The sequence below is a fragment of the Belonocnema kinseyi genome, chromosome 8, assembly GCF_010883055.1.
Source record: "Belonocnema kinseyi isolate 2016_QV_RU_SX_M_011 chromosome 8, B_treatae_v1, whole genome shotgun sequence".
NCBI lineage: Eukaryota > Metazoa > Arthropoda > Insecta > Hymenoptera > Cynipidae > Belonocnema > Belonocnema kinseyi.
Genome location: NC_046664.1, coordinates 24,771,750 through 24,796,032, shown reverse-complemented (window position 1 = coordinate 24,796,032; position 24,283 = coordinate 24,771,750). Strand labels below are relative to the sequence as shown.

Below are 24,283 nucleotides of genomic sequence, written 5' to 3'. Positions count from 1 at the left end.
GAAAATTAAATGAATCTGAAGAAAAAATTTGTGTCCTGCGAGGCGCACGGTAGAAGTAAAACTTCAAATCAATGTTTAGTTGGAATGTATTCTTGAATTCTGTGAATTTCACGATTCCCATGAATGCCACGAATTCCTTGAAATCGTTGAATTCCAGAAATTTTTTCAATGCCAAGAATTCTACCTATTCCTTGAATTTTACGAATTCCGTAAATTCCCTAAATCCAATGAATTACATGAATTTTTGAATTTTCTGAATTCTCTGAATGCCAGAAATCCCTTTAATTCCTCGAATTCCGTGAATTTCTCGAATTCATTAAATTTCACGAATTCTTTGAATTTTATGAATTTCTCGAATTCATTAAATTTGACGAATTCTTTGAATTTTATGAATTCCTCGAATTCAAATCATTCCTTCAATTCAACAAATTTTCTTAATTTCACAAGTTCAAAGTATTACTTGAATTTCACAAATTCTGTGAATTTCCTTAATCCCATAAATTACACTATTTTCTTGAATTTCTCAAATTCCCTGAATTCAATAAGTTTCTTGAATTCCACGAGTTGATTGAATTTCAGAAATTACGTTAATTTCGTGAATTGCACAAATTTTTTCAATGTCGCGAATTCCACGTATTCCTTAAATTTCATGTATTCCGTAAATTCCCTCAATCCCATGAATTACATAAATTCCTTGAATTTCCTGAATGCTAGAAATTGCTTGAATTCTGAAAATGTCTTGAATTCCAAGAATTCTCTAAAGTCTACGAATTCCACGAGTTCACTGAGTTCCTCGAATTCCATGAATTACTCGAATTTCGTGTATTGCTAAATAACATTAAGAGTCCAAATTTGAGGAGGAGATAAAACTGCCTTTAGTCTATCCATGTATCCCCGAGACATTCGATTTGAACCGTGGCGACTTCAAACTCGCTGGAGTTGTCATATCTACGAAATTACTGGATGAACATTGATGATTCTTTTTTTAATTTAATGGAGCGCATCGAGAGAAAAAATAACCTTTACTCGAATATGGGATAATGCCATTTTTTAATCGTAGTATTTGCAATTGAAAATTGAAATTATACTATATTATTTTTTAATGAATGTTTATTAAAAATGTTAAAACAACGTTTGAGAATCAGAGCAAACGTGCGTTGCAAATTGTTTGTTCGCTACATCACCTCGCCGAAACTTTTTTTATGACAATTTCTTTGTAAAATAATACATCGGCACAACTCTTTTCATTTTTTTCACATCTTTTTATTTCACACATATGCCTCTTAATATTTATTAAGTATATTTAGTAAGTTATTAGGTTTAAATGGTAGCCGGGTTTCTGAATAAATCACAAGAAAATCAACATTGACCTTGCGAATAAAATAACTGTATGGAAAAAAATTAGCTTGTATAAAGACGCAGCAGTAAACAACGACTCAAAAAGAGTCCGATTCTCGGAACCCGTGTATCTCGACAACTTCTGGAAAGGACGAAAATACACACTCTCGAGAAAAACATAGATTGCATCCTAACATCACTTAACCCACATTTGCATTCCATCGATTGTCAAAGTTATTACATTTAATTAGTAGAATATGGTAAAAGGCGGCATAGCGCGGCTTTTACTAAATTATTAATGCTGACTCCCATTCTATAAAAAGGAAGTTATATCGTAAAAGTAATTCCTAATGTTTTAAGGACAAATATACGCGATCTCAACTTGAAGTTCCCGCGAGCCCCTTCTCACTTTGGACAAATACGTAAGCATCGTCTAGCTTCGAGCTTAGCCAATGAGCGTCGAATGCTCTGGCGTACGATTGGCGAATGGCATTAGTAAAGCAGGTAAACAGCCTATTGCAGTTTATATAGTGGCCAATTTACACTAGCCGTTCTCGGTTGCGGTTCGACGGTTCTCGGTTGACCGGTGCAGTTCACACTGCGCCGATTCAGCTTACACGATTGTCATTCTCACGCATGCGCGGTTCATAGACTAAAGTGACGTGAGTGACGTGCAACAAGCTCGAGAAACAGCTGACAGGCTTCGTGGCTTTAGCGAGCGCTCTCATTGGCTACGGTTGCGAACGGCATGGTTAAAATTAGAATCGAACCTAAATGCTCGAACCGAACAGGAACCGGGACCGAGTACGCGTTGATTGGCTGAAAGTGTCATAAACTAACATAAAGAAATTTCACAGGACCGTTCAAAAAATTCACTTGAAACATTACATCAAAATAATAATTATTTTTATTAATAATATTTTTTTAGGTGTAAACCCCCCTTTCAAAATAAAAGGATTTTCCTTCAAATTTATTCGGGTAATTTTCCGATAACACTGGTGAAGCTGCTTTAACTCCTCTTACTACCATTAAATTCTGGTCTTATTTAATATAAGACCAATTTTTGCACATATTGGTCATGCAACTTAAGCAGTCTGACGTTGGTAATTTTAATACTATAAGGTGCAAGAAGCTTTTCTGTGAAACGAGTTCCCCACACTCATTATTTCGCTCAAGAGCGCAGCGTCTTTATTTTTTCTGGCCACCTGAAAACAACTAAAAGGAGAATACAGTGAAACTCTTCTATAGAGCAGATTTTGGAGCTGACGGTAGGTGGAAAGTAACTCATTATAGCCCGCTCCGCTTTTGTTTCTTGCACCTAAGTGCTCGCCTGTGTGACAGCCGGAGAACCCGCGCACCCCGCGCAGCTCCTGTTACACCTACCTGTGGCGTGGCGTCAATTCTCGGAAGGGCTATAGAAGGGAGTGCTATTGAAGAACTTCACTCTGAACTCCGTGAATTCTTCTGAATTTCAAAACTTTTGAGTTCTCTGCAATTTTCGGAATTCTGCAAATCATTTTGAATCTTTGTATTCTTGTGTATTTGATTTTTTTAATTATCTAAATTTTTTAGAATTCTTTTCTTTGTTTTTGCATACTGTGCATTTTTTTGCACTCTGTTTAAAAGTTTACACTAACTCGAAGAGTATTCTTATGATTTCAAATTAATTAAAAAATATAGTGATATCTAGAGAATTCAACGAATTCAGAACAGTTTGAAGAGCTTAGAAATTTTTCAAGAATTCAAAGAATTCTGAAGAATTCAGAGAGTTTTGGTATTCTCTGAATTGTACTCAATTTTCTAATTTAAACAAATTCGATTAATTCTTCTCGATTGTATGAGCTCTTTTAAATTCTATTATCTCTTTTGAATTTTCTACATTTTTTGGAATTTCGTGAATTCTTCTAAAGTATGTAAATTCTTTTGCACCCTGCGAATTCTTCTGAATTTTCTAGATTCTTCTTTATTCTTAATTGTTTGAATTCCGTAAACTATTCTGAATTTGTGGAATTCTCACGATGTCACTAAATTTAAAAAAAATGTCAATTATCTTGAGATCATTATAATACATGTTGAATTTTTATAAAAACTTTTTTCTAATATTTTGAATTCTGTAGAATTCAAAGAAATTCGACAGGAATTCTTAAGTTATTTTTAATCTCTAATCTTTACAATACTCCATGAATTATTCTGAGTTTCTTGAAGTCTTATGTATCCTGCTAATTCTCCTGAATCATTCTGAATTCTCTAATAACTTTTTAATTCTCTGAAGTGTTTGGAATTCTCTGAAATAATTTGAATCCTACGATTTCTTTGGTATATTCTTTTTTTAATTATCTGAATTCTGTAAAACTGTTCGGAACACTTTAAACAATTCTGAATTTTTTAAAATCTCACGAAACCACTGTACACTTTTGAAGTTTTATTAATTCTCTTGAAACCTTTACAATACAATATGCATTATTTTGAATTTGTCCAAGTTTCTGTATTCTCTGAATTCTAATCAATCCTCGTAATTTTTCTGAATTTGCTGGATTTCTGAATTTTCTGAATTCTTCCAATTTGTCTGAATGCTTATGAATTCTCTTAATTGTTTTTAAATTTTCTGAACTCTTTAAACTGTTCTGAATTGGTTGAATTATTGCAATATCACTGAATTAAAAATTTAATTATTTTGAAATTTTTAGAATACTCTTTGAGTTATTTTGAACTCATTTATATCCATTGTATATTTTTCAGAACTCACAGATTGCAGACGAAATTACAGTGTTAAAAAAAATTAACAGCATTCAACAGTATTGAGATATCTTAAAAAAAAAAGAAAATACAAAAGAATACAAAGGATTCATAATATTTTGGAGAATTCCAAAAATTGCAGAGAACTCAAAAGTTTTAGAATATAGAAGAATTCAGAGAATTCAAAGAAGTAAGAGAATTTAAATGAATTCAGATAATTCATAAGAATGTAAAGAATTCGGAAGAATTCAGATTTAGAAGAATTTTCAGAGTGCAAACGAATTCACTCTATTCAAAATAATTTAGATGCAAAAAACTTAGGCGAATTCAAAATTATGCATGTTTTATTTTAAAGGTGTTAAGAGAATTAAAAATACTTCAAAATAATTTAAAAGAGAAAAATTTTAGGAATTTATTTGGATTCTAAGAATTCTTTTGAATTCTACAGAATTCAAAATACACGAAGGAAGTTAAATTAATTTAAAGTGGAGCAGTAGATTTTCTTTTACTCGTGAAGAATAAGAATGAAATTAAAAAATTTTAATTTATGGAAAACCTACCCAAGTTGCAAAAAAATGTTTGATTACAAATTTTATATGAATATTCAATTATCCATCCATTCCACTTGTGATTGTAAATTTATGTTTCCAAGTTCAAATTTGAACTATTGGGTTGAAAATGCATGCACTTTGTCAAACATTTGTTTTTGGGAGAAAAAAGACTTTTTTCTTGAAAATTCATCATTTTGTTCAAAACACTTTCATTTTTGTTCAAAGTCGATTTTTTAAATGAAAATTTAATTATTTGATTTTTTAGTTAAAATTTACTCTTTCAGTTAGATATTCATCATCTTGGTAGTAATTCTTAGGTGTAGTAAAATTTTTTGAAAGATTTTGTAAAATTTTTGTGTTAAAGCACTTAAAAAATTTAAAAAAGATGAAAATCGCAATTTCAAGCTAAATAATGCATGATTTAAAAAATAGTCACAAGAAGAAAAACGTTATTTTTTGAAAACCCTACAAGTGTATCATAACAACTTTTTGATTTTTCCCGAAACATTAAAAACTCAAATTTTGACGGCACGAAAAATAAAAAAAATTTAAAACACCATTTTTTAGTCAAACTGTGCAAAATGCGACAAAATATAAATAATGAAAATTGTGCCCCTAAAAAATATCTACAAATTTGTTATTTATCATTTTTTGATAGAATGCGTAGTTTTGATTTTAATTGTAAGCAATAATATTGATAATAAAACAATCAAATCTTTGGAAAAACGATGCAAGGTACGAAAACACATTAATGAAAAAAATTGGGCATAAAAAGAATGTCTGAAAATTTGTAATAAGCTTTTGTTATATGAATACATTCAAAATTCGAAATTTTTTTTTTGAAAAACGACACAAACTATAACATTTGAACTAACAAAATTTTTCGCCTAAATTATATCTACAAATTTTCTTCGACCCACTTCACACTAAGATGCATATTTTCAGTTTAAGTCGTAAAAAATAACATTAAAAATAAACACATTAAATTTGTGGAAAAATGATTCAAATTGCGTTAAAAAGCTTAAGAACGGAATTGTTTTTTTTATTCGAAGCGGACTTGTTTTTGAATTTCAAAAACAGAACAATGATGCGAACTCTTAAAAAGTAGGAATGCAACGACTGAATTTGGACCACAACGCACAAACAAAAAATGCTCATATTTTAATCTGAAAAAACTTTTCAAAAAAAATTTTGGACAAAAAGAAAAAAGAACAAAGAAAACTGAGAATTTTTATTTTAATTTTTAATTTTATTTTATTGTAATTTGATAATAATAAATGTGAAGAAGGTGAAAGATAATAAAAAAAGGATTTGGTTGCTTGCCTTCTTATGTTTCTTTCCTCTTTATTTGTTTTTGTTTATTTTTTTTATTCATTTCCAAAATTTCTTTTCAAATTTTTTTCAGATTGCAATAGCAGCATTTTTTGTTTGTTCATTGTGTTCCAAATCCAGTCATTGGATTCCTATTTTCTTCAGGAGTTTGCATCAATTTGATTATTGGACGTTAAACAGGATAACAATACATATTATAAATTTTAATAATATAAATTAATGAAAATGATATATCTTTCATGCTCTCTGAGAATAAAAATTAGTGTATTTAATATAATAGTGTTGCACATAGTGTAGAAAATTTCAGAAAAAATCAAGTGCGAAACACGAGCTATGTGATGCGAATGTATTCGTTAAGGCTGAAGGAGCTTTAACAAAAGAGAATTCACAATCACAAACTTACAGTGCTCAAATTGCTGACCTTCAATTTGAATAGGCCTACACAAAAATGGGAAGGGGGGAACCAAATATTGAAATATTGAACCTTAAATTGGAAAATTCTACCTATATAGTTGAAAATTAATGCTTTTTTGTTAAAAAAAAGAAAATTAATGTTTAAAGTTCAGAATTCAACTACTTTGTTAACAATTCGTCTTTTTTTGTTGTTTTCTGATGTCTTTGATTTAAATATAAAATTAATTTTATTTAAAATATCAAATATTGCATTCTTTTTTAACAATTAATCTCTTTCGGTTCGAAATTACTCTACTATGTAGACATATCTCAAATCTTGTCAAAGCCATTCTTTTGTTGTTGCGATTCTGTTTGGTTAAAAATTTCACTCTTTTGAAAATCTAACTATTTTTATTTAAAAAATATTCCATTGTTATTTTTCAATCAGTTTTAATTGTTTTAACAATTGCAAATTGTTGATACGTGCATGATGAATAACCAAATTGATCACTTCGATTGAAAATCGATTTCTCATCAAAATCAAAGAAAATGTTTTAAAATCATTCAGAATCTTTTGAAATATGCAGAAATCCCTTAATTCTTGTGAAATTATTTAAAATATTTTTAATTCCCTTGAAATACAGTCCACTTTTCCAATAATGCCGCTCTCAATAGTGCCGTTAATCCAAATCCGAGCTAATCCCTACTCGCATGAAATTCTTGAACTTACACTTTTGCTTGAGAATGTTTTAATTTTCTTAAAAATTAGTATTTTTTTATACTAAATTAATTTTTCGGTTTGAAAATTAATTTTTTTATTTAAAATTTCAACTTTTTGGTTGAGAACTCTTGAATCTGATTAAAAATTTGTATTTTTTTGGGGTGAATTAATCTTTTTGGTCAAAAATTCATCTTTTTTAGTTGTAGAATCAACATTTTCTTTAAGAATTCTTCAATTTAATCAAACTTTTTTTGTGGTAAATTAATCTTTTTGTTTAGAAGTTAATTTTGCTTAGTTGAAAATTCAACTTTTTAGTTGATGATATTTCAGCTTTATTAAAAATACGTCCTTTTTGGTAATAAATTAATTCTTTTGTTTAAAACTTCTTTAGTTGAAATTTCAACTTTTTGGTTGAGAACTCTTGAACTTGATTAAAAAGTCATTTTTTTCCTTGGTAAATTAATTTCTTTGTTTTAAACTTATTTTTTAATTAAATGTGCAACTTTTTGGGTTCAGAATTCGTCAACTTTGTTAAAACTTCTTCTTTTTTTGTTGTAAGTTAACCTTTGTGTTAAAACTTTTTCTTCATTGAAACTTCAAAATATTGTTTAAGAATTCTCGAATTTTATTAAAAATTCGTCTTTTTGGTGGTAAATTAATGTTTCTGCTTAAAATTTTTTTTTAAATTGAAAGTTCAACTGTTTGGTTGACAATTTTTTATTTTAATGAAAAATACGTCCTTTTTGATAATAAATTAATCTCTTTGCTTACAACTTCCTGAATTTTGTTAAAAATTCGTCTTTTTTGGTAGTAAGTTGATTCTTGTGGCAAAATGTTTTTTTTTAAATTTAAACTTTCTCTTTTTGTTTGAGGATTCTTGAATTTTATTTAAAATGCGTTTTTTTTTGGTAGTAAATTAATCTTTCTCTTTAAAAATTTATTTTTTTTAGTAGAAAAGTTAAAAACTTATTTTTTAGTTGAAACTTCAACTTTTTTGTTGAAAATTCTTGAATTTTATTAAAAATTTATCTTCTTTGATAAAAATCATCCTTTTGCTTAAAACTTTTTCTTTAGTTTAAAATTCAACTTTATTGGTTCAGAATTCTTGAATTTCGTTCAACATTTGTCATTTTTTGTAGTAAATTAATCTTGTTTAAAAATTTATATTTTTACTTGAAAATTCAAGTTTTGGGTTGAGAGTTCTTAGATTTCATTAAAAATTAGTCTTTTTGTAGCAAATTATTCTTTTGATTTAAAAATTCATCTTTTTTAGTTAAAAATAAAACATTTTGGTTTGGAATTCTTAAATTTTGTTAAAAATTCGTTTTTTTTGTAGTACGTTAATTCTTGTGGTAAACATTTTTGCTTGAGAATTCTTGAATTTTTTCAAAAATACTTTTTTTCGTAGTAAACTAATCTTTCTCTTTAAAAATTCGTTTTTTTTCGGTAGAAAATTAATCTTTTTATTCGAAAATTTATATTTTGGTTTAAACTTCAACTTTTTTGTTGAGAACCCTTCAATTTTATAAAAATTCATCCTCTTTGGTACAAAATTCATCCTTTTGTTTAAAACTTCCTCTTTAGTTAAAAAATTCAACTTTTTGGTTAAGAATTCTTGAATTTAGTTCAAAATTGTTCATTTTTGGTAGTAAATTAATCTTGTTGATTGAAAATTTATATTTTTAATTAAAAATTTAACTATTTTGTTAATAGTTATTAAATTTGATTAAAGATTAGTCTTTTTGGTAGCAAATTAATCTTTTTGTTTGAAAATTCATCTTTTACTTAAAATATAACTTTTTTGGTTGACAATTTTTTTATTTTTTTGTCAAAAATTCGTTTTTTTAGGTAGAAAATCATTATTTTTGTTTGAAAATCCATCTTTTTGGTTTAAATTTTTAAAAATAGGTTTTTAAAGTAATAAAAGTTCAACTTTCTGTTTAAATCAAACTATTTGGTTAAAAATTCGTTTTCCATTTATTTTCGTAAATTAATCTAGTTTAGTTAAAACTTCAACTTTTTGGTTTAGAGTTCTTGAATTTTGTTGAAAATTCGTCGTTTTTGGTATAAAATTGACTTTTTTCATAAAAATTTCATATTGTTCATTAGGCAATTCAACTGTTTTGTATATAAAATTGGTAATTTTGTCTTAAAAGTTCAATCATTTAATTTAAAAAATCAACTTTTTAGTAGAAAATTCTTTTTTTTTTATCATGAAAAATTACCTTTTTTAATTGAATGTTAAACTGTTACATTTTTTGTTAAAAAGTAACGTTTATTAGTTTAAAAATTTAATGATTCAGTAGTGCAAATTGATTAAAAAATAACCTACAATCTTAAAATATATGGAGGCCCTATAAAATTCCTGATACTTTTCTTGTTAAATTTTTTAAATCTTCTGACATTCTACAAAATCCTTTGGAATCCCTTGAAGTCTTTGGAAATCGTGAAAATTTCTTTAAATAAATAGAAATAATTGAAATTTCTTGGATACAATTTATATTGAACATTTCTTATAGTTTTCAAAAATCTGTTAAAATCTCTAAAAAATTTCGAACTCCTTAGAGATTCTATAAATTTTGCGAAAAACCTGGAAATTATGTAGGTAATTAAAATTAAAATTATAACATTTCAATTAATTTTCTTTTTAATTTTCAATTGCAGCAAATTTAAACCAAAATGTAAAATTTGAAAAAACTTTCATGGACAAATTTCAAATAATATTTATTTTGGAATATAAATTACGAGAAAAACTTTAAAAAGATTAAAAAAATTCTTTAATGACTTCCCGAAATTTAAAAAAATAAATTTAAAAGACGAATTATGTAATTTTGCAGGAACGAAATCGAAATCCTTAAACATTGAATTTTCGGTATAAAAACCACCTTAACGTCTCAAAAAAATTTTTTTTTTATTCTGCCAGAAATAGGGGATAATTTTTCACTAAAAGAAACAAATTTTCAAATCCAGGACCTAATATATAATTTTATTATATTATTTGAAAGTATAAACAAATTATTGTTGTTCAACCAATAAATATTTATAATAATTCCCTCTGCTCTGGGAAATTCCAAGTCGAAATGAAACCACGTCTTTACCGTTACTGACCCACTCTGACTAAAATAAATTTCTCAGCCTGAAGACGTACAGACAGTAAATAGTAAGTTCAAGAGACTGAGGTGATTACTTTTATCTGTTTATATTTAAATAAATAAATTAAATAAAAAATTGAGGTGACCAGCTAGGGCGAATCTGTGGGAAAAATCAAATCCAAAAAAATAAACCTTTTCATCTCATAAAGGTAACTTATATTTTATTCTCTCTATCCGAAGTTTATATTTTAATATTCAAATTATTCCAAGTAGATAACTAAATAAGAAAAGTGTTTCTATATCAGGAATGAATCATTGAATGTTTCCTAAAGGGTTGAGCACAAATTAAATAAAATTTCTCGTCATGTAAAAAAAATTACTAACTAAAAAAAAGTTAAAAAACTGAAATTTAGGAAAATCTATTAAAACAAAAATGAAAGCGAAAGTTTCAAATAAAAAAAGCATTTCCTGAAAAAAATACAAATTGCAATTATCTTTTAATTTAATTCTAATTTCCTCAAGTATTGCCCTAAAATATTTATACATAAACGCGTGGAAAATGTAATCTTCACAATTTATTTAAATTCTCTTAAATTTTTTAAATAATGTATTGGCCCTAATAAATAAATTATTAATCAAATATTTAAATAATAAAATAAAAATATATAAATAAAACAGTAAATAAAAATATTTAAAAAAATTGTTATGCATAAATTAATTTAATATTAATAAATAAATTAAAATAAATATTATTAAAAAAATATTACTAGAAATGTTTTAGGGCCATTCACCTGTGCTGATAAAAGATTTCTTGTACATCGGACTGATGAAATCATTTCATTTGATCGCGATAAAAAATATTGACATATATAACTGACGCTAATATGTTTCTGGTTAAATCTTGTACTGATAAAAAAATTTAAGATTGTGAAAGCTTTTATTTTTTTTTTCATGTACTTTACCTATTTTTCAAAGAAAAAAAGAGACGTATTAAAATATAAAATTCTTAAACATTAAAAAAACAAGAATGCAATAATAAAATTTAGAAAAAAAGTCTTTAGCGTCTCAGTTAAAATAAAAACACATAAAAAGAATTCGTGAATTTGAATGATAATTCAATTTTTTTCTTATAATTCCAATTTTGCTACAAATTTCTAACTTTTCAAGGAGAAATGTTGAACTTTCGACAAAAAAGATTAATTTTCTACCAAGAAAGACGATTTTTTTACAGAATACATTGATTCCATCCAGATAACTGGAATTTTAGCGGAAAAAGATAATTTTTTAACCAAACAGTTGGAATTTCAACTAGAAATATTATTTTTTTATCATTTATTATCATTTATTATTATTATATTTTTTTAAATATTTTTCATATTCATATATTTTTTTGATTTATCTTTATTATTTCATTTATATTTATACTTTTATTTAAATAATATTATTTTCAACCGAAAATGAAATAGAACCTTTTTAGTTTAGAAAATTAATTTTCCACACAAAAAAATTAATTTTAACCAAAGTGATGAATTTAAAAAGAAGAATGGACATTCAACGAAATATTCAAATTTTTAACTAAAAAATGCAAATTTTTAAATAAATCGTTCAATTTTAAACTAAAAAAGATCAATTTTCAACCAAGATGTAATATTAAAATTTTCAATTGTAAAAATTAATTTTCAACCAAACTGATAAATTTTCGAACGAAAATTATGAACGTTCAAGTAGAGTAGTTGAACTATAAAGACAAAACGATAATTTTTTTACTAAAATGATTGATTACTTAATTTGAATAGTTGAATTTATAGTTGAAGAAAATAAATTTTTTAAAAAAGAAAATTTAAACATAATCGTTCAAGTTTCAGCTGGAATATATTAGTTTTCATTTAAGAAAATTAATTTGAAAACAAGAAAAAAACGAATTTCCAACAAAAAAGCTTTTTTTAAAACAAAGGAAGATTTTTTATCGTGTCATTGTTAATTAATTTTATATCACAATTTTAAAAAATTGAACACAATTCCAAAAATGTTGCCTATCTTAAAAAAAAATTCTGAAATTTCCAAGTTTTCAGGTATATTAGAAATTCTCAAAAAATTTCAAAATATTTATAACAAAATATAGATTTTTGAACATTTCAAAATAAAATTTTATAATTTTTTAGATAACTATGAAAGGTTTCAAGAAAATAATAAATCAATGTCTTAAAATGATTTAAATAATTTATAAAACGTTAAAAAATTTTAAAAAATTGAAGATATTAAAGTGATTGAAAAGTAGTTCAAGTAGACTTGAAATTTTTTTAGAAATTGTCAGAATTTTTGAGAGATAAAACATATTTTAATCCTTTGAAAGATTACCGAAAAATCATAAAATATTTTTTTTCTTTTAAGCTTCAAAAAGTCTTAAATATCTTTCAAATTAGGAACAAGTCTAGAAAAAGTTTATTCATATAAACTTTAGGAAAATAAACAAAAAATAAATGAACAGTGATTAGAAATTTTAATTTTGTATTAAAAATTATTTCTACTCTTAAATTATGATTTGCCTACATTTTTTTTTTATTTAGAACTAAGAAGTTTTTGGTTTTAAATTCAACAGTCTTGTTGAAAATTGGCATTCTTGGTTTGAAAATTCTTATTTTTAAATTAAAATCACAAACAGTTAATTTTAAATAAAAATATTTTTTTTTATTCAAATGTTGAGCAATAGTTTTTTTATTGGATATTCAACTTTTTAAAAAAAATACTTGGTTAAAAGTCGAACTACTTTGTTAAAAAGTATTTTTTTGTTGTTGAAGATTCCTAATTTCAGTGGAAAATTGGTTCTTCATAGAATGTTCATTACTCAGTTGAAAATCTAATTTTTTCGTTGAAAATTGACTTTTTTGTGGAAAATTAATATTCTCGGGTTAAAAAAAATTATTGTAAAAAATCAATCTATTTTAGAGCAGCTTCAATGTCTTTTGAGTAAACATACGACTTGCTATAATTTTTTTTTTCGTGGAGGATTTAACTTTTTTGTTCCAAACTAATCTTTATGTACCAATTCAACTGTATTATAATTATATTAAAATAAACTTAAAGAATAATATGCGAATCAGCCTGAACAATAAATAATTATTTGAAATTTTCTTTTGCATTCAAAATTATTTTTCTATAAATAAAGAATGAATTAAGAAAAAAAGAGGGACATGTAGAGATTGCTTTCTATCTAATTTTTTTCTTTTTGTTTATTTGTTGAATTCTTGTCCTTTTTGTACTTTCCCAGACTTCCATAATTGAATTTCAATGCTGGACGTTGAGGAAAAATTTATATTTTTATTTATTCTGAATTTAATTTATTAAATTTTAATTTTTTCTATAATAAGTAAATTCTTGATCTAATTAATGATTTGAAAAACATAAAAATTTAGAAAGAATGAAAGCTTCATTATAGAAACATAAAAATATGAATAAATATGTTAAAACTACATAATTTTTTCTTAGGCAAAAAAAATGTTGCAGTTTGGTTTGTTGTTATTATGCACTGGAGCTTTAGCTCAAATTCCATCTTTAGGTAGCTGCCCAAATTTAAAAGTTGTAGAAGAATTCGATGTTCGGAAGGTTAGTTTAAATTATTATTATTAAATAATAAATTTCGCGCAAAATATTAATGACAGAAATTTTAGTATTTAGGAGCATGGTACGAAGCTGAAAGATACTTTGCAATAAATGAAATGGGAGGAAAATGTATTACAGCTAAATACTCTCTAAATGAAGATGGATCTATAAAAGTCATAAACAGTCTAATTAATATTGTGTAAGTTTAAAAAAATTATCTTTTAGAATTCTCAATAAAAAAAATACACCTAACTCTCGCTTTCAGTCCAGTGTCGGGGGTTGCCTTAAAATGTCCTTGGACTGATTTCGGGGGGATCGAAACGTAAACAGTGATGGCCGCCTGACTCGTTTTCAATTGAAATATATATTTATATATACTAGACTATTATGTGCGCGCTCAATAGACGTTTTGTGAATAAAAATATATATTTATATTAAACAATATTTTAACGTAATCTAACAATGTTTTTTTGAAATTTTTTTTTATTTTCACACATTTACAAATTACTTACAAGGAAAGAAGCATTGGCAGTTTTTTTTAGAATTATTTAAATTAAAAATTTTCATGAGACAATTAGGAAACATTTTAAAATATTTCATATATATAAAAAAAAACAGAATGTAGAAGATTTAAAAAATATATATTTTACAGGATTTTACAAATTATTAGAAAAATTTTAGCCTTTTAGAAAGATATTTAGGGCTTTTATAATTTCAGAAAAAATGATAAATATTCCATAAGTTTTGGGAAATGCTTCCTGGGTTTAAAATATTTTAAATCTATGCAAAGCCTCTTGAATTCCTAAAAATATTTTTAAATGAATCCAATTTTTCCTGAAATTTTGAAAAATCATTCAAAATGTACAAAATTAAGCTCAAAATCTTCAAAAAATTTTTACAAATTTGAAGAATATTATAAAAGTTTTTTGAATATTTCAGATTCGTCCACAAGAAATCTAGATTAAAAAATAATATTTTACGGGATTTTACAAAATAATAGGGAAAGTTCGAGCCCTTTTCAAATAAATATGTATACAATGCCTCTTAAATTATGAAAATATTTATATCTTTCTGGAATTTTTTTTGAAATTTTGAAAAATTTTTTCAAATGTAAAACGCTGCCTCAAAACATCCACAATTTTTCTAGGAACTTGAATAACATTTATTTCTTCACTTGTTTATTTTACTTTTTAATGCTAGTAAATTGAAAAATTTTGCTTTAAAATCTTCTACTCTTTTTCAAAATTTAAAGAAATATTTGATGGTTCAAAATCTTTTTGAATTTTCTCCTAAAGCTCATTTTTCAAATTAAAAAATCGAAAGAAATTGTTTTGGGAACCTAAAGAATTTATGTCATTATCTTGAATTTTTTAAAATGTCCTAAAATGTCTTATAAATTTTCATTGTTTTTTAAATCGTTTCAAAACTTCTACATAGCTCTTAAATTTACTAAAATTTGTTCTAAAATTATATATTATGGCACGATCTTGCTTTAAAAACTTTTAAATCCTTTTTTTAAATGTTATGAAATAATTTGACACGTTTTGTAATCTTTTGTAATCATTTCTTAGAACTCTTTATTAAAAAATTGTTTGAAATTTTCCCATGAATCTAAAGTATATATTTTTCCTTCTCTTCACGCCCTAAAAAATTAAGTTTACCTAAAATTCAATTAAATTCTGGAAAATGGAAAAAATTTTCTTAAAATCTTCCATATATATTTTTTTATACAGTTGTAAAATCTTTGACATTTTAAATTATTGTTTCGATATGAAATATTGACTGCTTAAAATTTGTCCATAACTGTTTAAAAAAATGTAATCTCAAAATCTTTCGAAATTATTAAGACGCCTTCTATTGTTCTAATTCTTCATATAAATTTTTTCAATAATTTTATTTTACTTATCTCTTTGAAAATTAAAAAAAAAGATTACCCAGATGTAAAAAAAACATTTTGTTCTTCTCAAAAACTATGGAATTTTAATATAGTCGCAAGATGTTAAGAAAAAAATTTACAAAACATAAAATACTTAATTGTTAATATTAATTAATTTTATTTTATTAATTAATTTGTTAATATTCCATTTTTCATTATTTAACCTACAAGCAAATAATTAATTAATTTGTTACTTATGTTACTTGAATTTGGGGTAATGAATTTTAATCTTTATTTAATTAAATGTTTTAAAAAAATATATCCAGCTTATATCAATTAGTCATTTTACAAAATAAGAAGCATTAAACTATAATTATCACTGAAACCTTCAAATAGTTTTTAGTTAATATATTTTTTAAATATAAACTTTAATTTCTAAAATGGTTATATTATATTCTCATTCAAATCTAAAACTGCATTTCTCTACATTTAATTTGTTAATAAGCTTTCTAACTTAGTTAAAAAAATTAAAATATGTGTACATATAATTCAGAAAATTGAATTTAAATACTCATTTCATAATATCGGAAGCACCATAAAAAAGTAAATAATTTTAAAAGAAGTATTTAAAAGAAAAATAGAAACTTTTATTATGAAAGTAACATCTAATATTCAATTACATAATCTGAGAGGAAATAACATATTTATATTACTAAATATTAAACAATTTAAATCCAATCTTTATGTACTTTGATTTTTTATTTTTTATTATTAAATTTTAATTTATATTATAATATTATAATACCTGTAACGGGACGACTGAAAAATCCCGAAAATTAAAATTCCTGACACTGTAAAATTCCCGAATTAGAAAATTCGCGATTAATCAAATTCACAAATAATAAAATTGCCGAAAAATAAAAATACCGATTTGGAAAATTTCCAAATAATAAAATACACGAATAATAAAATTACCGCAAAATAAAAATACCGAATTGGAAAATTGCCGAAAAATAAAATTCACGAATAATAAAATTGCTGAAAAATAAAAATAGCGAATTGGAAAATTCCCGACAGTTTTTAATATTACCGAATTGAAAAATTCCCGAATAATAAAATTCGCCACAGAAAACTGCCGATTTATAAAATATCCGAATTGGAAAATTCCTGAATTTTAACAATTAGCATTTTTTATAAATATATTTTATTTATGAAAAATACAATAATAAGACATTAGTTTCAAAAATTATTTTTAACATTTAAAATTTCGAAGCTTATTTTTTTAATTTAAAATAGCAATAATTAAAAAAAAATATTTCTAGGTAACGCGTGTTTTTTTAATATTCACAGTATTTTAAAAAATACAAAAAGCGTTCACAAAAATAAAATTTAAAATTATTATATATATATTTCGAGTTTTCATTTAAAAAGCTTTGTAAGATACAGAGAAAATTTAGGGATAATTTTTTTTCCAAGCGCAAGTTTTTAAAAATTTGGTAGGTGATACAAAATTTAATTCTTCTTTCAAAGAAAAAATTATTGCTTAAATTTTTACGCTTTTTTTGAAATGTACATAATATTTCTGAATAAAAAAAATGCGCTTGGAACAAAATTCTCGTTAAATTTTTTACGTACCTTGTAACATTTTTCAAACAGACTCGAAATATAAATTTATATATATATATTAATCTAAAATTTTATTTTTGCGAACTCTTTTTGTTTTTTTTTTCAAATATTGTGAACATTAAAAAAACATGCCTTACCTATAATTTTAAACGCTAAAAATAATTTTTGAAACTAATATCTTATAGTTGTATTTGTAATCAATTAAATATATTTATAAAATATTCTAAATATTAAAATTCGGGAATCTTACAATTTGGATATTTTATAAATCGGCAATTTTCTGTCGGGAATTTTATTATTCGGTAATTTTCCAATTTGGTAATATTATAAACTGTCGTAAATTTTATTATTTGGGAATATTGCAATTCGGGAATTTTATAATTCTGAAATTCTATTATTCGAGAATTTTATTATTCGTGAATTTCCCAATTCGGTATATTTATTTTTCGGCAATTTTATTATTGGCGAATTTAATTTTTCGGCTATTTTCCAATTCGGTATTTTTATTTTTCGGTAATTTTATTATTTGGGAATTTTCCAAATCGGTATTTTTATTTTTCGGCAATTTTATTATTCGCGAATTTGATTGTTCGGGAATTTTCTAATTCGGGAATTTCACTGTGTCGGGAATTTTATTTTTCGGGATTTTTCAGTCTTCCCCCTGTAACATTGAATAAACCAATAAAAAATTTATTAAAATTATATTTAATTTTAATTTTGTAAATAATTTAAAAATATGAAATATGAATATAATATTACTGTAAAAATTATCAGCATGTATAACATAATATTACTAAGCTTTATAATTTGCAAATATATAAATCATTAAAATATTATTATTATTATTATTATTATTATTATAACTAAAACGTGAAAAAACATATTTTGTTAATGACTCAATTATCTATATTTAGAATTAATATAGTTCCAATATCAAATAGTGAATAAATTTTGATTGGATAACGCTACAATAAAAATACAGTATTATTTAATTTTAATCTATAAATAACAAGTTTTTTGAAATAAAATCATTAACATAATTAAAACATTTTTATAATAAATTTATTTAATTGTAATTAAGCTTATAATAAATTTATGTCCTAATCAAAATTTTAATTATAATTTATATAATAATATTATAAAACTTTATGATGCCGAAATATATCTATTAATTTAATAATCGTTTATATTATTTCAAACAATAAAATTTTAAGATAAAATTTAAATAATTATTCCTGTAACGTTGAATAAACTAAGAAAAAATGTATTAAAATTATATTTAATTTTTATTTTGTACACAATTTTAAAGTATAAAACATAAATATAATATTATAATAAAAAATTAATAGCATGTATAACATGATATTATTGAGCTTCATAATTTGCAGATATGAAAATTAATAAAATATTATTAAAAGTAAAACGTTGAAGTAACATTTTTTATTATAATTTATATCATAATATTATTAAACTTAATGCTTTCAAAATATATCTATTAATTTAATATTCTTGTATATTATTAAAGAAAATTATATTTTAACATAAACTTTAAATTATTATTCCTGTAACATTAAATAAACCACATTCTGGTGAAAAGGGTCTTCAGTAATTTAATGTAACGATTGAAGAATTAAGAGAAACAAATTTAAATATTACACATGATAATAATTCATTAAAAATAACAGCTGTTATTCAAAGTGAAAATAAAAAGACGCAAAACGTTATTAATTACCGGCGAATGATAAAAGTAGAAATCTATTTTTTATTTCGATTAATTTTATGCGCTGAAGAAAGATGTCACTACAGAATGAACCACTCTCGCCCTGCTCCCCTGAGAAACTGCGCGAGCCATCAGTTCTAAGAAGGCTATGAACGGGGTGACTGGAAGCGAGAGTTTGGTGTAATAAAAATGTTATCAAAAATATTTATAATAAGGAACATATTATATTAATACAATTGTTTAATAATTTCTAGGAGCGGTACGAATAACAGCATCGAAGGAACTGCAAAATTAGTTGGAAAATCTGGCGAATCAAAATTAACTCTTTCATTTCCTTCACTCCCAGTTCAAATTGAAAGCTCGTTCTGGATTCTGGACACGGATTATAGCAACTACAGTGTTGCTTGGTCTTGTCAGGACTTTGGACTTTTCAAGTAATTTAATTTAATTTAATTATCTTTAGTTTAATTAAATTTAAATTAATTTGATTAAGGTTTTTAAAACGAATTTAGAAAAATAACTATAGTAAAGTTGAAAAATGATTTTATGAGAGGATTCTGAAATTTTAAATAAAAATTTTCAGCACCAAAATAGCCTGGATTTTCACCAGAGAGCGCCACCCAGAAAATGAGGTTCTCTTAAAAGCTTATGAAGTTTTTAATAAATACGACTTGGATAAATCTTTTCTTGTTCGTACGAACCAAAAAGATTGTAATTGATTAATTTTAGTATTGTTAAAATTTTATTTAAACACTCTGTATGATCTGTGATTGCCAAATCTGAATAAATATTTATTTTTATTGATATTTCAATTGATTTAATCTTAATTTAAGTTGCACCGCTGAAATAAAATGTCAAAGTGAACTCTAAAACTTGTTATCTTAATACTTTTTTATTGTGTATACTTAAAAATGTTAGTGATCTATCTTATCATTTTTATTATTTTTTTATCTTCCTTGCAACTTTTTGTTTTGTTCTAAAAAAATTGTTATACTAGAGAAAAAAAATTCTTTTCAGTTTCACAAGTCCTAAATAATTTTTGGGACATAAGTACTGGAAAAGTACCACTTAATTTTGTTTTTGTTCTAATCAGGACTTTTTTAGGACAAAAGCACTTACATTTTTCTGTAAATTTGTCAATTTTCGAATTAATTTTTGGAAAAATTACTCGAAAATTTAAGTTTTATTTTCTTCGAAGTTCTTAGAATTGATGATGGTGTGTATTAAAAAAAGGTACTCCTGTAATAGGACCGAAGTAATAAAAATTGTTTCGGACAAAAATACCAGAAAAGTCCCACTTAATTAGATTTTTCAACAGCGCTTTTTTAAATAGTGCAAAAAGTCCTGCAAAAATCCTTTCACTTAACTGAGTACGTACTTTATTTTCATCGAAAAACTTTAATCTAAAACCAAAAAAGAAAAAAAAATGTTTCAAAGACTAGAAAAAAAAACTACTTCAGCCTGGATTTGAACCGGGAACGCCACTTCCATGAGTGGAGCGTTACTCAATCACGCCAACAAGATCTCAGCAGATTTTTTCTTGTTCAACAAAGCTACATTTTTACAGGAGAAATTTTTTTCTACTGAAAGAATCATCATTTTTAATTAAATTGGGTTCTCTCATTATTATTTTGAAAATGTTATGGTAACCTAAAAATATTAGCATCCGAGTTTTTAAATTCTCTATTGATACACATTCAAATGTTACAACGACTTATTACCCACATCTTAACCGGAAGCAATAACCCAAACAACATTGTTAAAAAATCATTTCAATTAAAAAGTTTATTTTCAATTAATAATATACTCATAGTTCTAAAAAATGTAGGGTTTCAGTATTTTATTAAAATAAAAGCCCAAACATTTGAAATAAAAATTTTCTGGGTATTTTTTGTTAGAGCAGAAACATAAATTTTACTGCAATAGTAGATAAAATAAAGTTTTTTTCTTATTTGCAAGTAAAGATAATAATATTCAAAACCTTATCCTATGTATATTAATCACTTTTTTATCTGGTTTATGATTTTTTGTAATGATCATTATTTTTCGAGCACACGTGGCATGTACGGGTTTTGACTGTATAAAAAAACTTTTAGGATGTACGTTTCTCATTTAAGTTAAATTCATCGATCGTCAGTTGAATTCCAGTTTTCATACTAAGAGTATCAGTTGGTATAGTTTTCTTTCATTAAAATTAAAAAAAAAATATTATCTTATTGAACAAATAAATGAAAATAATTTTTCAAGATTTTTTAAAAATTTCACTTAAATTATTTTTTATATTCTTACTTTCAATATAAGCTTTCTTTAGACAGGAAACATTTTGTATTAAATATATTTTTATTTTCAAATGTATCAATAATTTCAGGTATTTATTTGTTATATTTATGAATATTTATTTCAACTATTATTTTTAGTCTATTAATTATAAAATTTATATTTATTCATCGCAGACTTATATTTTTTTGTGGAAAGTTAATTCGTTTTTGTTGAAAGTCTACTATGTGTCCTAATATAAAGGTCAAGTTCGTTAGCCAGCCATTTTAAATAAAAATTCAAAAAGTGACCGTATTTTGGAAATTTTTGACACCACTTTATTTTTAAATTCAAAAATTGTCTGTACGGATATTCATAGTATTCAACCAGACGAACAATTTATCCTGATGAGTTTTTTTTTATAAAACCAAAATTTACCAGAGTTATAGCACTTACACAATTAAAAAAAAAAAGAGTTTTTGGTTTCGTACCTAAAGGAGTGCCGCACATTGGGAAGAAAAATGACTTGTTTCGTTCAGAATAAAGTAGAGCCCAATGAGGTTTTCAATTTTATTATGAATAAACAAATATGACGAAAAAATGGGCTTTTTTCTTTTTGACGTTTCCGCTGCTCGTCAATAACAGGAAAATGGTGGAAATCGCATAATTTGCATAAAATAGCATTAGTTAAGGATATTCAAATATTAGAAAATATACAAGAAAAAATTTGTTAACAAATTTTTTTGAACGATTTTCCATAAATACACGCTTTTTCAAGTTATGTTGCAAGAAATTGGAATCGAAACAATATTATATGAAAAAATTTCTCTTCTGATTATAATTGTTCATATTAAAAACAAATTTAATGTACAAAGGTAGTAATCAGAAATTTTTCGACAGAAATATTCGTTTATTTCTGGGTTCATTTTTTTCAATTTGAAAATTTATGATAATTTTAGAAAAATTCATGATTTGTTGATTAATCTTACAGTTTTTTAAACAAATTTAATAAACAAATGCATTATTCGGGCGTTTGTCGACAACAAAATTTGATTTCTTCAATTTCAGTCTTTTCAGTTGGGAACTTTATGAGATAATTTTAGCAAAATTCATAATTTTTTAAATCAATTTTATGAGATTTTTAAAACAAATTTAATAAAAAAATGCATTATTGGGGCATCTGTTGACGGAAAAATTCTTTTTTGTTTCGATATCAGACTTGTAATTGGGATCTTAATAATAAATCTGGCCACCTTCATAATAAGTTCACAAATTTTATGATTTTTAAAAACAAATTTAATAAACAAATTCATTATTCGAGCATCTGTGGACGGACAAATTCGTTTTTTTCGATTTCAATCTTTTTAACCCTTTTCATAATGATTTCAGCGAAATTCGTAATTGGTTGATCAATTTGATATTTTTTTAAACAAAGTTAATACATAAATACATTATTCGAGCATCTGTCGATGGAAAATTGATTTTTTTCGATATCCTAATGAAAACTGTTGACGTTGAAAAAACCGAATTTTTCTTCCGACAAATGCCCGAATAATGCATTTGTTTATTACATTTGTTTAAAAGATCATAAGATTAATAAACAAATTAGGAATTTTGTGGCAAATATCATAAAGTTCCGAATTTAAAATAATATACATAGAAAAAAACGAATTTTTCTTTCGAAAAATGACTGATTACTGAATTTGTTCATAAAATTTGTTTATAATATAAATAATTATAATCTTAAGAGACATTTTTTTTAATATTATATAATTTCCATTCAAACCTCTTGCAATACAACTAGAAAAAAGTATGATTATGGTAAATAATAGCAAACATTTTTTCAACAAAATTGAAAAATCAGACTCGACAACTGTCTTAAAAATCTAAACAGCTTTTTTTCAAATTTTTGTTGTTCAAATCGCTCAATATTTTTCGGCAGTACGTTATTTTGAAAAATCCTCTATTTTGGTAAACGTTTTTACTATTTTTCAGAAATTCTTCTTTTTTATTTGATTGAACTGCATTTTATTTAAAATTAAAATCTCTTTTTAGAGAAAATACCAACTATTCAATTTTTTGTTAAAAATTTATGTATCTTGATTGAAAATCCAACTAAAAGGTTAAAACCGGAACTGTTTTGACCAAAATAAAATATTGTTGTTGAAGATCCATCTTTTGCTAGAAAATTTAATTATTTGATTAAAAAATCATCTGCCTTGGTTGACGATTCAAATATTTGGTCGAAGACCAACTTTTTTGTTTAAACATTTTTGTATAAAGTTTGAAACTTTTACTTCTTTTTAAATTGAAATTTTTTCTGGGCGAAATTTGAACTATTAAATTTTTCATCAAGAATTTTTTTTCTGAAAATTCAAATACTTGGTTAAAAAGAGAACTAATTTGTTAATAAATTATTTTTCTTTTTGAAAATTCATTATTTTATTTAAAATTCCAATATATATTTTTTTACTGAAAATTGAACTGTTCTATTTTTAATTTTTAATTGATGTTTTTCAGAACACAATTCAACTATTTTAATAAAAATTCATTTGCTTTTTTAAAAATCTATTTTTGTTAAAAAATTAGTGTTTTCTGTTGAAGATAAATACTTTTTCTTTGTTGAAAAATGAACTTTTTCGTTAAACATTTACCTTGTTTGGTAAAAAGTAAATCGTCTTTGTTAAAAGTTAAAATTTTTGGTATTAGAATTCTTGGTCTTTTATTCAATCTTATCTTTATTCAATCTTATCTTTTATTCAATCTTATCATTTCGGTCTTTTCTGAGTGTCAGAACACCCGTTTTGCGTTTTTTTCACGCGATCTGATGTGTTTCTTATTGTTTCGTGCTGCCTTACATTCATGGCTAAGTGGGTACATCCAAGCAGTTTAACTTTCTCCGGTGAATCATCCATCCATATAAACAATGGAAAGTGAAGGAGGAGGTCAAAGCCATCAATGATAACAGCAAAGCTATTTCCTCGGAATTTTCTAAAATACAGAAAAAGCTTTCTACACTGGAGAATGAAGTAGCGATCCTCC

At 24.7% G+C, this 24,283-nt stretch overlaps 2 protein-coding genes across 2 annotated transcripts in view; both read left to right on the top strand.

Moving 5' to 3' along the window:
• Positions 1-10,220: 10,220 nt before the first annotated feature.
• LOC117178758 (apolipoprotein D-like) lies at positions 10,221-19,768 on the top strand. Its single transcript, XM_033370201.1, has 5 exons — positions 10,221-10,372; positions 13,650-13,766; positions 13,832-13,962; positions 19,240-19,419; positions 19,569-19,768. Exons 2-5 carry the CDS (start codon positions 13,659-13,661, stop codon positions 19,702-19,704), a joined length of 555 nt encoding a protein of 184 aa, XP_033226092.1. The 5' UTR covers positions 10,221-10,372; positions 13,650-13,658; the 3' UTR covers positions 19,705-19,768.
• A 1,339-nt stretch (positions 19,769-21,107) lies between these two features.
• The window catches only part of LOC117178756 (apolipoprotein D-like), a 23,744-nt gene continuing 20,568 nt past the window's right edge, over positions 21,108-24,283 (top strand). The window contains exon 1 of the mRNA XM_033370198.1: positions 21,108-21,153. The gene's annotated coding sequence lies outside the window, so the exon portion shown is untranslated. The remainder of the gene's footprint in view (positions 21,154-24,283) is intronic.

Excerpts from the sequence above, each read along its gene's own strand:
- LOC117178758 (XM_033370201.1), top strand. The coding sequence starts at position 13,659 with ATGTTGCAGTTTGGTTTGTTGTTATTATGCACTGGAGCTTTAGCTCAA. Across the intron at positions 13,767-13,831 it reads AAGAATTCGATGTTCGGAAG|TATTTAGGAGCATGGTACGA; the intron begins GTTAGTTTAAAT and ends CAGAAATTTTAG. Across the intron at positions 13,963-19,239 it reads AACAGTCTAATTAATATTGT|GAGCGGTACGAATAACAGCA; the intron begins GTAAGTTTAAAA and ends AATAATTTCTAG.